This window comes from Siphateles boraxobius, unplaced genomic scaffold (assembly GCF_051911475.1).
Source record: "Siphateles boraxobius isolate OS27281-9 unplaced genomic scaffold, OSU_SipBor_1 13, whole genome shotgun sequence".
Lineage (NCBI taxonomy): Eukaryota > Metazoa > Chordata > Actinopteri > Cypriniformes > Leuciscidae > Siphateles > Siphateles boraxobius.
Genome location: NW_027508733.1, coordinates 29,652,501 through 29,673,568, shown reverse-complemented (window position 1 = coordinate 29,673,568; position 21,068 = coordinate 29,652,501). Strand labels below are relative to the sequence as shown.

Here is a 21,068-nt window from a genome sequence, read left to right as displayed (position 1 = left end):
ATCCAGACCTCTGGAACCTCCATGTCTGGTCCCTGGATGGTATGCAGAGGTTCTAGGTGACCTACCACAGGCGGTGGTAAAAACCATCACTTCTGCTAGAGCCCCCTCAACTAGGTGCCTTTATGCTCTGAAGTGGAACCTGTTCGTTGAATGGTTTTCTTCCCACCGGAAAACCCCTGAAGATGTCCGATCAGAGTTGTGCTTTTTTTTCTGCAAGATGGGTTGCAGTGAAGGCTGTCTCCCTCCACCCTCAAAGTGTATGTTGCCGCTATCGCCGCACATCACAATGCAGTTGAAGGTAAGTCATTGGGAAAGCGTGACCTGATTGTCATGTTCTTGAGGGGAGTGAGGAGACTAAATCGCATCGTCCCGTATACTCACCGCCGGTGGCCAGTAGCGTGAGGGACCCGTTCTTAGTGTCAGCTTGCAATGCCACTCTCGCCCCCATGGGCCGGATACGTGCATCTATTTGCTCCAGTAGTGTTCTCCAGAAATGGCTAACCCTGTGAATTACTCCGTCACCCCTACGGCAGTCAGACGTTGTGGAGCGTCTGACGCCAGGCCTACACTCGTATGCAATGTGGAACCTTTGTTAGTCTGAGTGTCCATCTGTAGCGGTCCCTGCGGCAACCAAATTTGTGCATTTCTCCATGACCAGCTCCTCTGCGGACGAGCCTGTTTCTTTCCCTCAACAGAGCCAGCTCTGTTGTCTCTGCTGGTGTCCCCCCCCCCCCCCCCCCCCCCATAACGAGGCTGGAACCACCCCAGAGACTGCCATATGTTGTACTACCCTGCTTGGCAAGTCCAAATGTGTATCCGTCACAGTGCCTCCCCATGGAGTAGCATGTGGCTTCCGCAGCGTTTCCTTCCCCAAGGGCACTCCTTCCCAGGGTCATCCAATAAGTCACACTGAGTGGGTCTTGCGGAACAGAGCTCCTACTTTTTGTGCAAAACTGCGGTCAGGCCAGGAGGCTCAATCTGGCTGCTGGAAGGGCCAGCAGCCGTGGCGTTTTGTTAGATATCCCTATTCGTCAGAATCACTTCTGACTCACGTCACAGTGAGCTGACGAAGGGGAACGTATCGGTTACATATGGTAACCCTCGTTCCCCGAGGAGGGAACAGAGACGTGAGTCCCCTCGCCACAGCTGCTGAGCTTCCGCTGTACGGCCGAGTCAAATGTCCGGCTCCTCAACGGAAAAACAAGGATGTGAGGCACCTGCTGCTCATTATATACTCGCCCCACGATTCACAGCAATTATCGCAAGCCATTGTGCATTGGTTCGTTTAGTTACACTCAAAGTAGATAGGCTCTCGCAAGCGATCCCCATTCGTCAGAATCAGTTCTTCATCTTCGTTCTTCGACTCACGTCTTTGTTCCCCTCCTCGGGGAACCAGGGTTCCCATACGTAACCGAGACGTTTTTGTGTTACCCAGCTCCTGGGTCAGATGTAACAACCCAATGTTTGGGTAGTTTTTGTGCTACCCAGATCCTAGATCAGATGAACAACCCAGTGTAGTGAGTTATCGCAGGCTTTTTGCAAAATCTTCAGGAGAGAGCAGTGCAGGTCCATCAAAATGGTGCATGTCTTCAGTAAAATACAGGTTTGTGTACATTTTATTTTATCTATAAATTTGTTATTGTTCTATATATCGTTTAATTTTATGCAGAGCAACATACAGGTGCGATGTGAGTAACCTAAACGAGTGCCGCGCCAGTCTTTTTGCGTGATGGAAACGCCATGCCTTGCATAAAATGTTATGATTTTATTTAAAAAAGAAGCAGAATATAAATACGTATGATGTTAAAATATGTTCTCAGAACTGTACGCTGATTGTTTATGGACAGATTATGGAGTTAGTCGCCGCATATTCCGGCTACAATGAAACGCAGGGCGGCGGTCTGAAGTTAGACCTTCCCCCGCTGAACACGACACAAGTGCCGGCATAAGATCCAGCGCTGTTACGGTGGAAATGGGACAACAAAGACTGGTCCATTACACTTGAATTACTTATACTTATGTTTAATTTTTTCTTCTAATATTTGTTAAACTAGTATAAATGTGTACTATATTTATTCAAAACTATATCAAATTATGTTATACTGTGAAATATGATGAAAAATAAAGGAATTATCATGCAAACCAGTGGTTGTGTGGGTTGTGTTTAAGTTTAGAGGATTTAGGTTAATCCGTAAACATTAATTAATGTATGAAGTAAAAAAAAAAGATAAAACTAGAACTATAGTAAAAATGAATCAACTATGCTGGTTTAAATCAACCCATTATGCTGGGTTAAATAAACAAACCAATTTGCTAGGTAAAATTAACCCAACATTTGTTTTGTCCAATATTTACCCAGCCTTAAATATTTCAAGTTATTTTTGTGTGTCATTTTACTAAATTGTGGCCATAGTTTAATCAAAAGATATACTTCAGTTTTTCTCAAATCTTCTCAAAATGGCCAAACTGTGTAGCCTAAGAATAAAATGAAATCATTGTCTAACGCACCTCAGCTCAGTGCGGTGGTCTTACACAAAGGTTTTCTGATATAAATGCTCTGATAGACACAACATCCACCTTTCAAACCTTCACTCTGTGTATTCCGGTACTTTTGTATCCATGGCAGGTAATGCATGTGAGTTTGTAGCCATATGGGTAGGACTACTGACCTGTAACTAACAGCTCTGCTCTCAGTTAGAGGGCCAAACAAAGATGAGTGTGCTTCCCTTCCCTCGTTCTTTAATGCTCGTTTAGCAGAAAAGGTCAGCGCGGAGACAAATAAGAATAGCAGTCCTGCTGCAAGCGGATAAAGAGCGAAGAAAGATAGCGAGCAGCTTCCGCATGTCAGAATCACTGCTGACAGTAATTGTTCTCTTGATAACACTAATATTTGTTTGCTTAAATAAATAAAAATTGAGTATTTACTTTCCTAATAAATGTTCCTGGTCTTATAGAGCATAATTTATCAGTCCAACTTATTCCCAAGGGGAAAAAAAAATGCTTGTTTTTCATCAAAATGTAATAACTTTCTCTGACTCATAAATAACTTTTCAGCTGAAAACAATATTAAGTATGAATACCATAGCCCTCTATTCCCTATTCAATAAAATGAAGTCCTGCCCTACATTATTTCCAACAGAACGTTTTGTTTCTCTCAGAAAATATGTAATATTTTGTAAGTTAAATGCAATTTTCTTCTCATATTTTGTTTTGCCAGCTCATAGCAAGAAATATTCCACGTATGTGTCTCAACATTTAGTTTTTGAGTGAAAACAGTCTAACTTACATGCCAAAGACAATCTTTACTCACTTTTTGGCATATGATGAGTATTATTTTTAGGGAGCAGATGATTTTAATGAGCTGGATTAAGCTCCTCTCTAACTTGATAAACATATACAGTGATGAAGGTGATCTTGCAGTTCTTTGTAGGCCAGGCAGCTTCAAGGTTTCCAGCTTTAGCAGGCGTATAAATAATTAAAGCTTCTGAAAGCCGACTATCCCACTGCTCTTGACATTCATTAATACTGACTTATGAATGACAGCTGAGTAAAACTGACAAAAAATTACTTCCTAAAATGCATTATATTCATTTTAAAAAAGGATAATATTCATCTCATTGTAGTTTCGATTTGCAATTAAATATTGGACATTTTGAAAAATTTTCAATGCAAAATACTGCAGCATTATGGAGCCTTCCACATGACATGCGGGGAAAAAATAAGTTTATCATGGCCACACATTAATAATTCTTTTCTACAACTTACTAATACGTTGTTTAAATTGTGTGCATGACATAATTTCAGTCATGGGAAAAAGTTAAATTTAAAAGTAATGCATTACAATGTTGTGTTACTTCCTAAAAAAGTAACCAAATGCGTTAAATACTTAGTTACTTTTTAAAGGGAGTAATGTGTTTTGCAATACCTTTTTCTCAACTGGGCTGGGCTTGCTTGACTGTTTTTTAATAACAAAGAAACATTTCTATCTTTGGCAAATGTAAAGTCCTTTCAGGCTGAAGGAAATGCAAGCTCACACCTGTACAGTAGAGGGCGCTGCTCAAACAAACCTTTCAGCTGTCCTGCCATTATGGACCGCAGAAGAAGAGGATATTTGTCTAGCCATTTTTTTTTTTTTTTTTGCATGGTTGAATTGGATCATTGAAGGTCAGCAAAGAAGACGCTGGTTAATGAAGTGAGATTAAATCCATAAAGTATATTTGTGTAATTTAACATATTTATTGGAGGTTTGCATATATGTATGAATAATACTGAATCTGTGAATGAGTAAATGCATGATTATGTACAGTACAGTAACTAGCATGTTCGCACAGCGCACGCAACACCTCTGCACTTACTGCCGGTTTCTCTCAACATAGGGACAGGAGAGCTGTCAGTCTAGAAAACAAACTTATTTGAAAAGGTAACTCAGATATTTTCTTGTAAATTTAGAAGTAATGTGTTACTTTACTAGTTACTTGAAAAAAGTAACCTGATTATGTAACGTGCTTTACTTGTAATGTGTTTCCCCAACACTGAATCCTTTGTTACGTCGTTTTACTAAACTGTGGCCAAATTGTAATAATTTGTAAACTTGATTAGTTTAATCAAAATGAGGGAACAAATTAGTTCAACATGGCCATGATTTAATAAAATTAGTGAACGAATGAATAAATCGCAGGAATGAATTCTTAATTTTTGGCCACGATTTAGTTAAAACAAGAGAATGAATTAGTAAACCATGGCCACGATTTACTAAAACGAGAGAACAAATGTTTAATTCATGGCCTAGATATGTATATTGTTGTCTGCATGTCATGTGTGGGGCTCTGTACGGCACCATTTATAAGTTGTAAAACATATTTGTTGAATTCGTATGTACAAGTTGGACACTTGGAACTCTATAATCTTCACCTTTATAAACTTGAGTATTTGTTCTTGTTTAACATTCAGTTTTACTCAGAAATAATGTTTTACAAATGAGTATGGGGTCAGTAAGTTTTTTTTATTATTATTTATTTGGCAAGGATGCACTAAATCAGGACTAGCTTGTTATTGATTAGGATTGGAATTACATGCTGTGAGGATATAAGATATGCTGCAAGAATAGACATGCACAAATCCTGTATCAGATCTAGGCAGGTGGAGCTGGGGGAGGTGGAGGGGTTCAGAGGAACTCTTTCAGCAAACAATGAACCAGACTATTTAGGCTGCAGGATCAGCAGCGGCCAATCAGCTTGTGGCATGCGTTAATGATGTGATTGCTTACAGATTGCATGTAAAGCACCTGCGCCCTCTAGAGTTTCATGACTGGACTATTTTTTCACAAAAATATTAAGCAGCACAACTGTTTTCAAAATTTTTAATAAGAAGAAATGTTTCTTAAGCAGTAAATCATCATATTATAATGATTTCTGAGGGATCATGCGAGACTGAAGACTGGAGTAATGATGCCTAAAATTCAGCTTTGATCACAGCTTTGAATACATTACAATTTAAAATACAATAAAATAGAAAACGATTATTTTAAATTGCAATAATACTTACAATTTTTACGGTATTTTTAATCAAATAAATGCAGCTTTGTTGAGCATACGAGACTTAATTTATCAAGAATTGGTTTATAAATTTCCATATGTATGCCTGAACTAATGATCTATGTTTGTTAGCAAGACACGAGAACTAGAAATAGCATAACAGCCAAAAACAGCAACAGGAAATCAAGATTTGCCGGCTGACCCCTAGAGAGGCTTTTATAGAGGCGATGACACGGCAGTGACACCAATATGTCAGGTTTAAATTCATCAGAGTAACAAAGCTATCTTTCCCTGTCCTCATTCATCTTGATAAAAAGGCAGGTTTTGTGTGAAGGGCCGTCTATAGACCCTCTCTGTTGACCTCTCTCCCTGCGCGCCGCAGGTTGCTTTTCCCTCTGCCATGAGGAGTAATGATCTGTTCTAATCGGCAGGAATTTCTCTCCGGAGACCCGGCCGACTGTGGCCTGGATTCGGGAATAGCAATTCTCGTTCTGTGGAGAAGAACGTCCCAGATTTCAGCGTGGAAAGCCTAAAACATGCAGTGTCAGTGGTGTAGACTCAATATTTTTTTCCTTGTTTTTCTCACATAAACGGTTCTAAATCATGAATTAAAGCAACTTAGAAATGAACCACAATAAAAACAAAGTTTGATTCGGAGTAAAGCATTTGACAATGGACTGCACAATTCTGCGTACTTAAATTCCCGTATAAGGGAATGAATCACAAAACATGTCTTAGAATCAAAACCAATGGAATCAAATAAACTATATGTGATTTATTATACAGTAAGTATAAAAGAACAACTTTTTAAGTTTATAACAAAATATTTACTTGCACTACCGTTGGAAAGTTTTGGGTTTCGATTGTTTTTTTTGAGTTTTTTTTAGAGAAATCAACACTTTTATTTGGCAAAAGTCTATTAAATCAAACAAAACTGACAGTAAAGACATTTATAATGTTACAATACAATTATGTTTCAAGTAAATGCGGTTCTATTTTAAAATTAATATTCATCAAATAATTCAAATCATCATATTAGAATGATTTCTGAAAGGTCACGTGACACTGAAGACTGGAGTAATGATGCTGAAAATTCAGTTTTGATAACAGGAATAAATTGCATTTTAATATATATTCAAGTAGAAAGCAGCTACCTTAAATTATAATACTTTTTCAAAATATTACAGTTTTTACTGTAATTTTTGATCAAATAAATGCAGCCTTGTGAGCATAAGAGACTTTATACGGAAACTTAGCGACCTCAAACTTTTGAATGGTAGTGTATATACAAATATAGAAGTTTGTGGGCGTATGGATTGTCTTCACTTTCATTTGGACTGACATTATTTCATAAAATACTAAATTCTAAAGTTTGTCCAAGTAATTCAATGACTCCAAAAGAGTAGAAATAATTTATAAACACTTCCCACACTCTATCTTTTGTCACAGAGTTTGCACAATAGAGAATATGAAATTGACATAATTGCAACATGTGAGTGAAAACTGTGTAATTTAGCAAAAAAAGGATTATGTCTTGGACAAAGTGTTCAGGAAAAGCTTTCATTATATCGCAAGTCTGTTTTGTCTATTTGTCAGTACTTTTAGTCAAGAGCCAGCTGCACGGGCATTCAGAAATCTTCACCCGCATGTCAGTCAAATATTGTTTGGCTCATTGTGTTGTGTGTGCTAATCTTGCAGGCTGTTTGTTTTTCTTGTCTTTAAGGCGGTTAAATGTGTCATGTCTTCTCTTTTTACTAGATGATGTGAGGTCGGGCAACATTCAAGCAGAATGAATGTTAGAAGTCAAGGCCAATTAGATAGAAATGCCAAGGTCATGGGTTCAGTTCCCAGGAAATGCATGAACTAATAAAATGTATCTTAAGTCACTTTGGTTAAAAGGGCATGGCAAATATACAGTAAATGTAAATGCAATTAAATTATATGTTGGTATTCCGTTTTTGTCATTTTCTAAAAACGTTTGTAGACCTAAATGAAAGCAAAATATTTTATTTGGCACTCAAACTATAATAAATATTATAACATTTTTAATAATATTATTAATGGTATATCTGTCATTTAAAATCAAATTAAATTTGACGACAATTGAACATACCTTCAACCTCGAAAATTATCATAAAATGAAAAACGTAACAATTAATTTAAACTCGAGGCAATGAGTTAGAGACACCAAAATTGGTGTATTTAATGTTGGGACTGTCCTCTTTCAGAATGTCAAACCGCAAATAAAAACCGCAAATATACACACACACACATACACACACACATACACATATAGGCAGCGTAAGCTTTTCTAAATGAAACAGTCGATTCAAGCTGACTTCTGAATCATCTATTCTTTACCACTCAGTGTTTCTCTCTGACAAACAAATCCATAAATAATGGCAAACAAATCTGCCTGTGATTGAATGATTTGACTTTCTTCACAAGTTCAGTTCTCGCTCTCTTTCTCTCGACTCTGGTTTCCATCAGCAGAAAGCGGTTGGAGACACACTCCTGATGCTGCCCCGTGGGCTCTGGGGTGTCAGTGTGTGTAGGCAGACGAGAGTGGGTGGAACATTTCTGATGAAAATAATTGATCGAGGGAGAGAGGCAAAGAGATTCAAAATAGTGAAGCCAAACACAAACAATCACTCGCGGCGTGATGCTGCCTCACCACGCAAACACTCACAGGGCAGTAGAAGAGCTCAAATACCCGTTCAAAGAACCTCTTGTTAATGACATACTGATTACAAGCAACTCTAATGAGATCACACATTATCACGGACACCTCTAAAAGTGTCTTACAGGAGCATTCCGGCTTAGCAACTTGAGCTTTCTCAACAGCATCTGTGTTGTGCTGTCAGTCACAGTTCAGTTTGTGAAGGTTTTGCAAAAGACATACACAGAAATGTGTTCTGTTAACAAACGCCCTGTTTACATCCGGTATTAAGATGTGTTTTGTAGAGGAAGGACACATTCCCGCTAACACCTGGAGTTTTAATCTGTCTCTTCTGTCCACTTTCGACCACTTCTATCCTGATTTCTTCTATGGGTGGGTAAATGTATGGGCTTTTTCAGATCTATCAATCTAACGGACGAAATAAACTCGTGCAATTTCAGCCCGATCTCACGGCAATTCGTACGAATTTTACGAGGTGGCTAATTCGTACGAATTCATACGACCTCCCTCGTACGAATTAGTACGATTTTTGCTAAATCGTACATATTTTACGAGTTGCCCAATTCGTTTGAATTTGTACGAATTACCTACCCCATGACCCCGCCCCTAAACCTACCCATCACGTCGGTTTAGACAAATCGTACAAATTCGTACGAGTGAGGTCGTACGAATTCATACGAATTAGCCACTTTTTAATCACTCGTACAAATTCGTACGAATTGGTCGTGAGATAGCGTTGGCAATTTACATATGAAGACCGGAGACGACGGAATAACATATGAAAAATACAAAGACCAGCCGAACCCTGTGAGTGTCTGTAAGAAATAGGGAATGGTGAGAGAACATTGTGCTTGGTACATTTTTCACCTTCAAACCAAACTTGGGTCTTCAGTCGACAAAGTTTAAATCCCATCTGGCTAGTGCATGTCGCATGATGTTTACGCGTTAGGTCAGGAGGCGGAGAGTAGGCGGTCTTTTGTGGCTGTTTGAACACATTCGCGTTTACGAAAGCAAATCAGTTGCGTTTTCTACCACAACTGGAAGTGGTCGAAAATGGACATGCTCAAAACGTTTTAGTCCCTGTTTACACCTGTGTTTAGTGTTGTCCACTTGTGATCCGGTCGACCAAAACGCATCTAAATACCAGGTGTAAAAAGGGCCAAAGTATTGAAATTTGCAAGTGTGTTTGCACTAGATGAGGCAGTTTACGCTAGAATGGTAAAAATAATTTTCTAACTGAATGTGGTACAAATGTGTTGACAATTTACGTTTTAGAAAATGGTTTTACCAACAGAAATTTGCTATTTAACAGAAACGCAAAAGTTACACTAGAAGTATTTTATGAATTGTTTCATTTACGTACGCATGGTTTAATGAACATTTTAGAAATTTAGTCTGTAAAGAATATTCATGTTACACAAAAATTAATTCTAGAAACAAATGTGCAGGTACTGCATTATATGTCAATTTATGCAATGATGCTTTTACAAACATTTTACAAAGAAAGTCAGTCAATTTTGTTCCTCTTTAAACAAATTATCAGTGTAACAAATAATGGTAACACTTTATTTTACAGTGTCCTTTTTAAATATGCTACATGTACTTGCCATAGTAAAAACAGTAAATTATGCATAATTATATGCAACTAACCCTCAACCAAATCCTAATTCTAATCTGAACCCTAACCTTATAGTAAGTACATATTGTTAATTAATATTACTCAGTAATTAAATATTCGTAATTGCATTGTAACAATGACAACATAAAATAAATTGTAACCCTAATAACTATAAATAGTTGCATAATTACATGCAACTAACCCTAATCCAAATCTTAAGCCTAACCCTAATCATATGCATTAAGTACATGTAGTTAATTATTACTCCGAACTTAAATGTATAATTACACTGCAACACGGACACCTTAAAATAAAGTGTAACCAATTACACTAGACTTTTTAAGAATTTACACCAAAATTCACTCTGTAAACAAATCGATTAGGGATGTACGAATCAACAATTGCCGTAAGAAACAATTCGATTTAATTTACACAGCGAGTCATTCTACTTTGCCAACTATGTGTAAATTGATTTTTACACCTCATGTTTGAAATAGCAGAAATCACATTCTTGAAAGCAGGAATTCGGAGCAGTTTGGGTGGCAAGCGTTTCCTCGCAGCTCCAGGTAATGGCATGAGATTCCCACCTCATTCACACTGTGAGCACAACCCTGTGGTTCTCACAGCGCAGGCTTGGCACAGGACTTCAGGAACAGGTGCCAGCTCAGTGTCACCTCCACAGAAGATTAGCAAGGATTGGCCGTCGACCGCACTGCTCAGGACTCTGCTGGCAGTGGGCATCACAGGCACCTCCGCCGGGCACTCGCCGAGGTCTTGCTGCATGGTATGCACACACACACAGTGAACACAAAGGCAGCCCTATGGATTCTCACCTTGAGTAAAGTGTCAACTGGCATACAGCGTGGCACACCTGCGCCTAACGGATGGCCGAAGTGAGATATATGCAACGATGTCTGAGTTTGCTCGTAGTAAGCTTAAAATTTTGATTCAGTAACATTGGTGATATGTGTATCCTGAATATATAGTCTATTTGTTATTGTACCAAGTTAAAAATACTAGCAGCCTTATATTCCCATCCATATTTTAACTAAATAAAATAGATGTGTATGTAAATCCTGAATTGAATCCGGAGTTGTAATTCTGACTTATATATTTTGATGTAAACATGTCTGTTTCAGTCGTAACACTCTAGACGGCGCAGGTCCTTTATATACAATCAGTAAGCAATCACATCATCAGCGCATTGCACAAGCTGTTGGCCTCCGCCAGGGGCGGTTCTAGGGTGAGTGGATATCCGGGGCTTAGCCCAGAGAAATACAAGGAATACATAAACTTTAAATAAAATGTTTTTTAACAAGGTACATTTTTCTGGCTTATTAAAATGTAAAGTCACAATGTCACACAGAGTTGCAAAAATGCAATAATGCATTCCAAAGTAAGGATACCAAACATTCCAAAATGCTATTTACAAACAAAGGGAACAGCACAGGTCAAGTTCAACATCAGGTCAAGTGCAATGCAATAGCAATTGATAGCAGGAAAATCAGTCCATTTCTCTTTCCTATACTATTCTGCTGATGTTAAAGCCTCTTCTTTCCTTGCTGACTCATCTGAGACATGCTAAAATAGCAAGCTCAGCTCTATTATTGTTTTAATAAATAGCCTTCACTTAACAACATGAGAGTGAGAATAGATAAAAAGATGTGACTGAAGAATCTCTATAATAACACAAAAAAAAAAATCTTCACCCATTCTTCATGCACATATTACATTATATAGGCTACCATATTTTTCCTTTATACATATACACTCACATACATAATACACACACAAACACTTAAAGTAATGTAAAATTATAAACACATGGCTCTATAAACTTATATCTTTGAAGGAGCACTTGTACATGCATTTTACACAGCACTTACAATTTGCATGAATAATCGTATGAGACTAATGTATCAAATTTCAAATTTGGAATACAGAAATATGAAATATTGAAAAAATTAGAATGGTACTTTGCCACTAGATGGCGGCAAGCCACTGCCTTAATGAGTGCGTCGGTTTATTCAATCGATTCGTTCAAAACAGATGATTCATTTAGAGAAAAAGTAAGAAATGTTTTTTGAATGGCGGGGTCAGTGAATCGTTAACAAGCAAATTCCTTCAGTAAACACTGTGATGCTTTGTTTGAAACAATTTTCGTTAGCGAAATATTTTCTTTATTTTTATTATATATTTTATTGAATTGTTGCTCTGACAACTGCAGGCCATGCTAACCAAACATATAACGCTCTAAAAATGCGCGTGTGTGTGTGTGTGTGTGTGTGTGTGTGTGTGTGTGTGTGTGTGTGTGTGTGTGTGTGTGTGTGTGTGTGTGTGTGTGTGTGTGTGTGTGTGTGTGTGTGTGTGTGTGTGTGTGTGTGTGTCCTATAGACTGTGCTGCGCAACCATTAACTGTTAGACGATCAAAATGTAAATCAGACACAATTTAAAACCTAATAAGAAATATAATACTATGATTAAAAGTTACAGATACCTGCTGAAGCTGTTGTATGTTGTTTTAGTGCTGGCTGGGGGTGTTTTACTTCCTTTTTTTTTTTTTTTTTTGAAGAATTTCGATATATCCATTTTACTAACTTACACATCAAGTTAGTAAAACTTACATGGAGCCTGGCTCCAAAATATCTAATTTCATTGGCTGGATCGTACAGGTGCTGAACTTCTCATCGATGGTTGGCCAGTTTACATGTCAGTCAGAAGCACTAGACTGAGTGAGCGGTTCTTATCGGTTGTGAATGAAACTGTAGATGTGAGTGTCGAGAGATATACATTTAATTAATTAAATTCTAATAAAAATGATTTTAATGCTGAATGTTTGCTGTAAGAGTACCTCTGAACCCCTCCACCTCCCCCAGCTCCACCTGCCTAGATCTGATTCAGGATTTAAGAGTGTATTGATGCAGCAGCAGCAGCAGCATATCTTACATGCTCACAGCAGCAGTAACAGCAATGATCCCCAGCAGCAGCATAACAGATCTAGTCCACCAAGACCAAATACATTAACACTGCCATATTTAAAACATGCTAAAACTATTCAGAGAGTTGTCATGATTGAATTATATATATATATATATATATATATATATATATAGATTTAGATACATATTCTGACTTCTTAGATTTTAGTAAAAATAAACTTAATTTACTGTGTTTATCCAATTGATTTGTCCAACATATTTGAACTGACATAAGTAACTCAGCTTTTAGGAAATAAGAAAAACTCAAAAAAAGACTATGCAAAAAAGAAACAAAATAATGATTAGCGATTTTTTTTGCAATGTATATTCTAATGTAGAGATTCAGATTCATAAATATATTCAAATATATTTAATAAAACTTATGTATTCAAATTTATAAATGTATATTCAGATCTATGAATAAATACTGTATTCATAATTAGTTAACCAATATCAAATGTCAAATCACTATTGTACACTGTAAAAGTGGTTTTACTAGAAAATCCTATTACAGTTTTTTATACAGGATATAAATTTTAATATAAATCATAAAAAACTTCACATTTAACTAAAACTTGCAATTTATTTGTAATTTCTTGTGAACTTTATTTGCAATTTATTTGTGAAATTGTATTATTAGTTTTATTTTATTTTTTTTACAAAATATCATGTTTTTGAGTCATGTATCATGTTCAAATATCATGTTTTTCCAAAGTCCCTTGCAGTCAATATTTGTATCCCTTTAAAATCATCTTTGATAATCAAAATGACATTTAAAAGGTTTTTTTTCTTGTAAAAAAAGTATTTCTTCATGCCTTAAAATTTCTTGAATGCAACTCCTACACCCTTGCTTTATTTAGTATATGTGGAACCATGAATATGCAAATTAGTCTCCGCCTCCACTCAATCACACCAGCTCAGAATACCTGTTCCACTCGGTCAACTGGAGTAAACGCTACACAATGGAAAGTGTAAATATAGGTACAATTCAGCCATAAATGTCTGAACATGATTCAGAAGAAGAAAAGGAAGAGTGAATTATACAGGGTCGTCTACAAGTCGATGTATCAGAATGGTAATGCGTTGTATGTATCGCTCTCTACAACATTAGACTTTGGCTTTACTTTATCAAACAACTAATAATGTGTTGCTAATGTAACACAAACCATGTTCCTATTCAAAATCAGCACACATTACATGTTTGTAATGGTAGGAAACGGGCGATTTGAAACCGAGTTTTTGAGACTGTCTGGTTCTCGGCAGATTTGACGGCAAAATACTCAGCAATGGTGTTGACTCATGAATTTGCACATGGCTTGTCTTAAATCATATTAAAAACACCACATAGACATATAAAACATTAAAAGCTTGATTTTCTTAAATCTTTCAAAACTAACCTCATAGTATCTGCCAAGTGACCGTTACATAGAAAACTCATGTGCTCAGAGAGGTCACATCAAAACAACGCTCCTGTTCATTCGTACATGTGATTTCTAGAATCTTCTGCCTGAAGGTCTACATCTTTGGTTGGTTTGGACGAGGGCTTCTTTTTAGCTTAGCCGTAGCTCTGTAAAGGTCACCGTATGCATAAAACTTTTCGGCTGTCCTTTGTAGGGTGAACTTTACTCAAACAAAAGAAAATTGTTGGAAAATGTCAGCTACTAGATATGGATCTGTCAACATATGGCTGAATGTAACATATTTGAATAGTGCTACCCGATAATAAGACTTCAGACTGCTACTCATTGCATACTGTAAAAATGTATTAAAACAACTGAAGCTTTACTTAATGCTGTTCTGATGTCTTATTTGGTGATTCCCTGTACATTCTAGTGAGGTGTGAGACATATTGCCGTAGTATAGATGTGGAAAAAGACTATTTTAACTGAGGAAAGGCAACAAATAAGCTCAACATGGCGCCTGCAGTAATACCTGCCGTCCTTTTGTGCCCCTGAAGAAAACAGCTGTGACCGAAAAGATCTAAGTCACACAGAAAAACTGCCTTTTGAGAGGAATATTAGTGGTACGTCATGCCCTTCTCTCTACCTGGCTTGTGAGGTCGGGAAAAACAGAATACATTTTTTTCTTGTCTGTGAAGAAGATATTAGTCGCCCGCTGCTACTTTCTAATAGATGTCATGCTAAGTGTCAGAAAGAGCAGTTGTATTTCAAAACGTCCTCAGATAACGCTAAAAACCCATGTCTACAGGCAAAATTATTTTATGTATATCTTCAAATAATACAAATAAATAACATTACGTGTTATGTGAATATTTCAGGAATATGTGGGGATTGCAACAATCAACAATTTACACAACAATCGTTTTTTCAAAAAAATATGCACAGGAATTGTAAATGTGCTGCATGATGCTGCAATTAACATAAAAGTTATATAAAAAATTACGTAAAGGTTTTGCGAACAATCTGCTCAGTAATTTGTTCACTAGACAAATTTTCCAGCACTGCATGGTGCGTCATTTTACGCAAGAGGCTTTAGGAACAATTTATGTGCTGTTTTTTGAACAATTTACACAGGAATTCATCGTGTAAACAAATCGGTCAACACTGTAATGTCTGTCAACTTACACAAGTGGTTATATGAACGGTTTGCACAGAAATTTGTTCTATAAACAAATGTATTGGTACACATTTTAACAGAAGTTGTGGGTGCTGTAGGATGTGAGAATTTATATTAAATTGGCTTTACAAACTATTTACGCAAAAAAAAAAAGTTTTACTAATAAATAGATTCAAGATTCAAGCCAACAAATCTTCTAATGTTTATTCACATCAAATTAAAAGTAGAAGTTATATATAATATTACATTTCAATCATCTTGAAAAAAATGCTATTTATTATAATGTAAATTACTCTTAAAATTTGTCAATTGGAATTAGACAATGTTTCAATAAAACATTAATTAAAGATAATCATTTCCATTCTTTCATTGTCCATTCCTTCTCTAGGTTTTTTTTTAATCAGCATGAAATTATCATATTTTTGAGTATTTTAGAGAGGCTGCATTACATACAACAGTAGAAACAATAGCCCACGCGGCCTTTGAGTAAGCACTGTGAAGAGGGTCCCTTGCTGCTAAAATTTAGAAAGATCACTGCTACACATTTCCAACCAGTCAAATGGTATTTATAGTAAAACACATGTATTGACTTCATTTTGTAGCACTGAAAAAACAACAACGACAACAACAAAACAAGTCATTTCAACCATCTTCCTATAGGCAAGACAACTGTTACAAAGCAAGCTGATGTTATGGGTTTCATTTTTGTGTGGGAGTCAGTTTGTCTCATTGATTGAAGTCATATTGGAATGCTCATTTATAGGGATGTATTTTTTTTTTTGGTCAAAGACATTTCTGCAAAACAAATGGTTAGTTCCCTTTCGTTGTCACTCCGAGTTACGTCGGATGACGACGAATGGGGTTTCGCTTAGAAAGCCTATCAGCCTCGAGTATTACAAAACGAGCCAATGGCAAAGAAATGCCATGGGTCTGCAGAATTTGCATGACGTAACTCCGCCCCACCTCGTGGGTATAAAAGGAGGACGCCGGCAACATGCAGATATGTTTTCGCTTCGGAGCCAAGTTAATTCTTCTCTCCACAAGCCATCTCTGAATTGTCAGCTTTACAAACGAGTACCTCGAGTGTTGGTGTGACGGCGATCTACGGCGAGCGCGTGCTTCCTGCTTATCTGTTGCAGTGGTTTGCCAGACAGTGCGTGTCTCCCCAGGTGCCTCAACACTTGAGTTTTCTCTCACAAAAAGAGCTTACACGTGGCACGTCTTTTTAAAGATGCCCTGCCCGTGTACTTCTGGTTACGGCAGATTGGTATCGGACTCTGATGGGCACGAGCGTTGTCTACGAGCGTTGTCGCGGAGGAAGCCGCAAGAAGGCGCCACAGCCCTCTCCTGCCCCGCCCCCCGCTAAACGCCGGGTCAAGCGGCGGTCCTGAGACGGGCTGCTCAGGGAATGGTCGTTTCTCAGGAGATGGTAGCAGGACCACTCCTTCCCCCGGTGGAGGGCCGGGGGAGAATCTTTTGTTCTCCGCTCCCCGCTGCTCACCCACGGGTGGGCAGCACCCTAAAGTGGTTAATGACAGAAACGACCCCCACTTCCCTGAGCTCACAGAGCTCTCGGGCGACACAGAGCGCCGCCCACAAGCCGTGCTCTCCTCGCCCCCCTCTGTCCCGGAGGCGGTTGACATGGCGTGCCGTCTACAGACCGCTTCGCCCTTGTCCCCCTCTGTCGCCAGACCCCTGGCAGAGCAGGCCCCCACGGGACGACCAGCCTGGTCCTCCCCTGGCCCCCTCTGCCAGGTCGCGATTGCTAACTGTGCCCCCACATCGGGCCGCTATGCCGTCCACGTCTGGGCCAGTTACTCCGCTTTGCTGCCCCTCCGGGGGGACGCCTGTGGTTCGCATGATCCCGCTGGTTCAGTTCCTGGGAGCCTGGTTAGAGCTTCCCCGTCTGTCCCGCTGGATCGCGCGGACCGTCAGGCTCGGCTAAGCGATTCAGTTCGCACGGTCTCCTCCCCGCTTCAGGGGAGTCCGCTCCACTTTGGTCGGTGGCAATGCCCCCATCATGAGAGCAGAGATTGCCACCCTGCTGGCGAAGGGTGCAATCGAGACTGTCCCTCCAGCCGAGATGAGGTCCGGCTTTTACAGCCCCTACTTCATTGTCCCCAAGAAAACCGGTGGGTTACGGCCAATCCTGGACTTGCGCGTACTGAACCGCTCCCTTCACAGGACTCCGTTCAAGATGCTCACTGCCAAACGCATTTTCGAATGCATAGGGCCCTAGGATTGGTTTGCAGCGATCGACCTGAAGGCCTGGTCTCTCGCATCTTCACGAAGGTAGTCGAGGCTGCCCTTGTTCCCCTCCGGGAACACGGGGTTCGCATCCTGAGTTATATCGACGACTGGCTGATCCTAGCTCACTCTCGAGAACAGGTTTGCAAACACAGGGACCTAGTGCTCCGGCACCTAGCTCGTCTGGGCCTTCGGGTCAACTGGGAGATGAGCAAACTTTGCCCCGTGCAGAGGATCTCTTTTCTCGGTATGGACATCAACTCGGTCGCCATGTCCGCGCAGCTTACGAGCGAGCGCGCGCAGTCACTGCTGACTTGCCTGAGACAATTCAAGGGCAAGAGTGCGGTTCCACTGAAACTTTTTCAGAGGCTCCTGGGGCATATGGCATCTGCAGCCGCGGTCACGCAGCTCGGATTGCTTCATATGAGACCGCTTCAGCTTTGGCTTCGCGACCGAGTCCCGAGGTGGGCATGGCAACAAGGCACGCTCCGAGTACCAGTTACTCCGACCTGCCGTCAGTTCTTCACCCCGTGGTCGAACCTCAGTTTTCTCAGGGCGGGTGTCCCCCTGGAACAAGCTTCCCGGCATGTTGTTGTCGATGCCTCCACCACGGGCTGGGGCGCCATGTGGAATGGACATGCTGATGCGGGCTCCTGGACAGGACCCCAGCGGCTCTGACATGTCAATTGCCTCGAGTTGTTGGCAGTACGACTTGCCCTGCACCGCTTCCGGGCGTTGCTCAAGGGTCAACACGTACTAGTCCGATCAGACAATACCGCTACTGTAGCGTATTTCAACCGTCAAGGTGGTCTACGCTCCACCTGCGGCTGGCTACCCCATTGTTCTCCATATGTTTCCTTCGGGTCATATGTCTATTCTCTAACTCCCCTGAGTAGGGAACGGAGACGTTACGTCTGCCTGCCACTTTCTGCTGTACCGCTGAGCTCAGTCTTGGCTCCTCAGCGAAGAAACATATCTGCATGTTGCCGGCGTCCTCCTTTTATACCCACGAGGTGGGTCGAGTTACTTCATGCAAATTCCACAGACCCATGGCATTTCTTTGCCATTGGCTCGTTTTGTAATACTCGAAGCTGATAGGCTTTCTAAGTGAAACCCCATTCGTCGTCATCCGACGTAACGTCTCCGTTCCCTACTCAGGGAACGAGGGTTACATACGTAACCAAAGACGTTTTCCCTGCTTCAGAACAGGCATGGGTTACGACCTATCAGTTGAAAACTACAATAGTTTTTTGCTTGACATTCAAACAGGATCACTGCAGACCACTGGGTCAACAAGGAAACAAACAAACAAACTGGACAGATTGTACAATCCATACTATTGAGTATGAACAATGCATCAGTTTACCTTGATTGTGGGTTTCTTGGTGGAAAAGCCTCTGTACCATCCTGAAACAGACAAAACGCAAATGTTAGTTGAGAAACATTGACATTATAAATTATAGTAAATGAGATACTAACATCAGAAGCAATATGCTAATGAGTAAGAAAACCTTAAAATGAAAATACATTATCTGAATATCTAATAATTTTAGATATTTTTACTAGAGAATTGCTATTAAGATAAAATATCAAAATTAAGAAAAGCGCCAGCTATGATCAAAAGGTACTTTTTAAGTGTGTTAAGGGGCATCTTACTCCAGAGGGTGTCCTGGCCCATGTAGTTTTTGTACATCAATAATGAAATATATATCCAAATGTCAGCTCATTTTTTGTCAACATACTGTATGCTGTGTGCACACACTCTTGACTTTTTGACTCTGAAAAAAGTACTTCACTGTGTTCCTAATGCATTGAATCGCATTTTCACAGTAACTATGTCATGTTGAATGCCATATATTTTAGATGAGGTGGAACATAAAGACTGGAACTCATTGTACACTAAGGTCTGGGCCATCAATTTCACTGGCTGATGTCCAGAACATCCCAGAAATTCTGCCTCCCAGCAGATTCAACACAGTGCCGCAGAATCACACCAACATCATAATAAGCTTTCAGTCCGTAATAAATGAGCTCAACGTGTTCAAATCACAAGTCTCTGCACAGTATGTCACCTTAATAATACAGTAAGAAAGCCAGCTGTTAGCAACGTTAGCCACATAAAGAGCTACATTTAATCATGACTGAATAGTTGCCTAGAGTATTTGCTGTGTTAAACATCTGAGAAATGTGAAGTGGCTTCTCGAACAAGAAACAAATGTAGGGTAAGGCCTGGGACACACTGGCTGCGTGGCGTAAGCGTCTCAGCTGCATGGCGTGTCCGTTTTTATTTCGGCTCCCATGTTAACAGGTTAGAGCTTGCACACTGCCTGCGTGACACGCGTGTCTCAGGCGCGGCATGAGCCGCGCGGAAAATGCGTGCATGCTAGAAATAGAACCGACGCCTATTTTTCACGCGACACGCAAGCGTGTTGGAAGCGTTTCCAGGCAAAATAGAATAGGAAAAGATGTTTAAATGTTATTTTGTACACGAATACATATTAATAAACTACATTTTTGACAAATTTAGATATAAATATAGGCCTAATTTAAAAGTAAATAAATAAATAGGCCTAATTATCAATTTTCAAATATTGCACCTGTCAATACAGAACGACATATTCTGTAGTCTATTTTGCTGTCAATACTGCTGTGCTGACAGTGTCTTTATCAGTAGGCTTTATATTTATGCTTAACATGAAGTATAGGGCTTGCACAACTCTCTCCCATATGTCGAATAAGGGTGATGCGTTTCAGCAGCGCCGCGTCAGACACGCTTCTGATGTGCAAAGACACAGAAAACGCGACGCAGCCCCCACGCAGCTGACACGCAACAGAAACGCCACGCTTACGCCACGCAGCCAGTGAGTCCCAGGCCTAAAACTTGAGACTCCTCAACCAGAGCCACCATCCAATCAATTCCCCTGGGACAAAAACACGTTCTTCTTGTTCGAGAAGCCGTTTCACTCGGTTATACATCGCAACAGGGAAGAAAAGAATGTTGCAACTTCTGTTTCATGCCGACTTTAATGATAAAGATAAAGAGCATTTTTGATGTTTAGCATTCATTGGTTGATTTCCCAGAAGAATATAAAAACAATTGCCAAACATTGCTCTGTTTGACAAACCATTAGCGAAACCATCCCAAAACCATCGTTCCAACGAACATTCGCAAACAGCATCGCAAAGTTGTGTGTTTGGAACGACAGATCTCGACCTGTGGTTAGAAGCAGAGTTTCTTGTTTTCATGACATCTGGACTTAATAAATCCTTATCTTGAGCAAAATAAGCAAGCTGACATTCAGTACAATTTAAATATTTTATTTCGAATACATACAAATGTAATTTAAATCTTTTAGTTTGTCATGAGATTTAAAGCAGCGTTTTTGAAGAGTGTGAATGTGTGAGCGTGCTCTACTAGAAGAACGAGTCTATGA

At 39.6% G+C, this 21,068-nt stretch overlaps 1 protein-coding gene across 17 annotated transcripts in view; it reads right to left on the bottom strand.

The window, feature by feature from the left end:
* The window catches only part of dock3 (dedicator of cytokinesis 3), a 205,597-nt gene that overhangs the window by 136,859 nt on the left and 47,670 nt on the right, over positions 1-21,068 (bottom strand). For all 17 annotated transcript variants that reach the window (XR_013203395.1, XR_013203394.1, XM_077226928.1 and 14 more), the window contains one exon: positions 19,001-19,041. Coding sequence is in view for 15 of the 17 variants with exons in the window: in XM_077226928.1 (XP_077083043.1) it covers positions 19,001-19,041 (41 nt within the window). In the remaining 2 variants the exon portion in view is untranslated. The remainder of the gene's footprint in view (positions 1-19,000; positions 19,042-21,068) is intronic.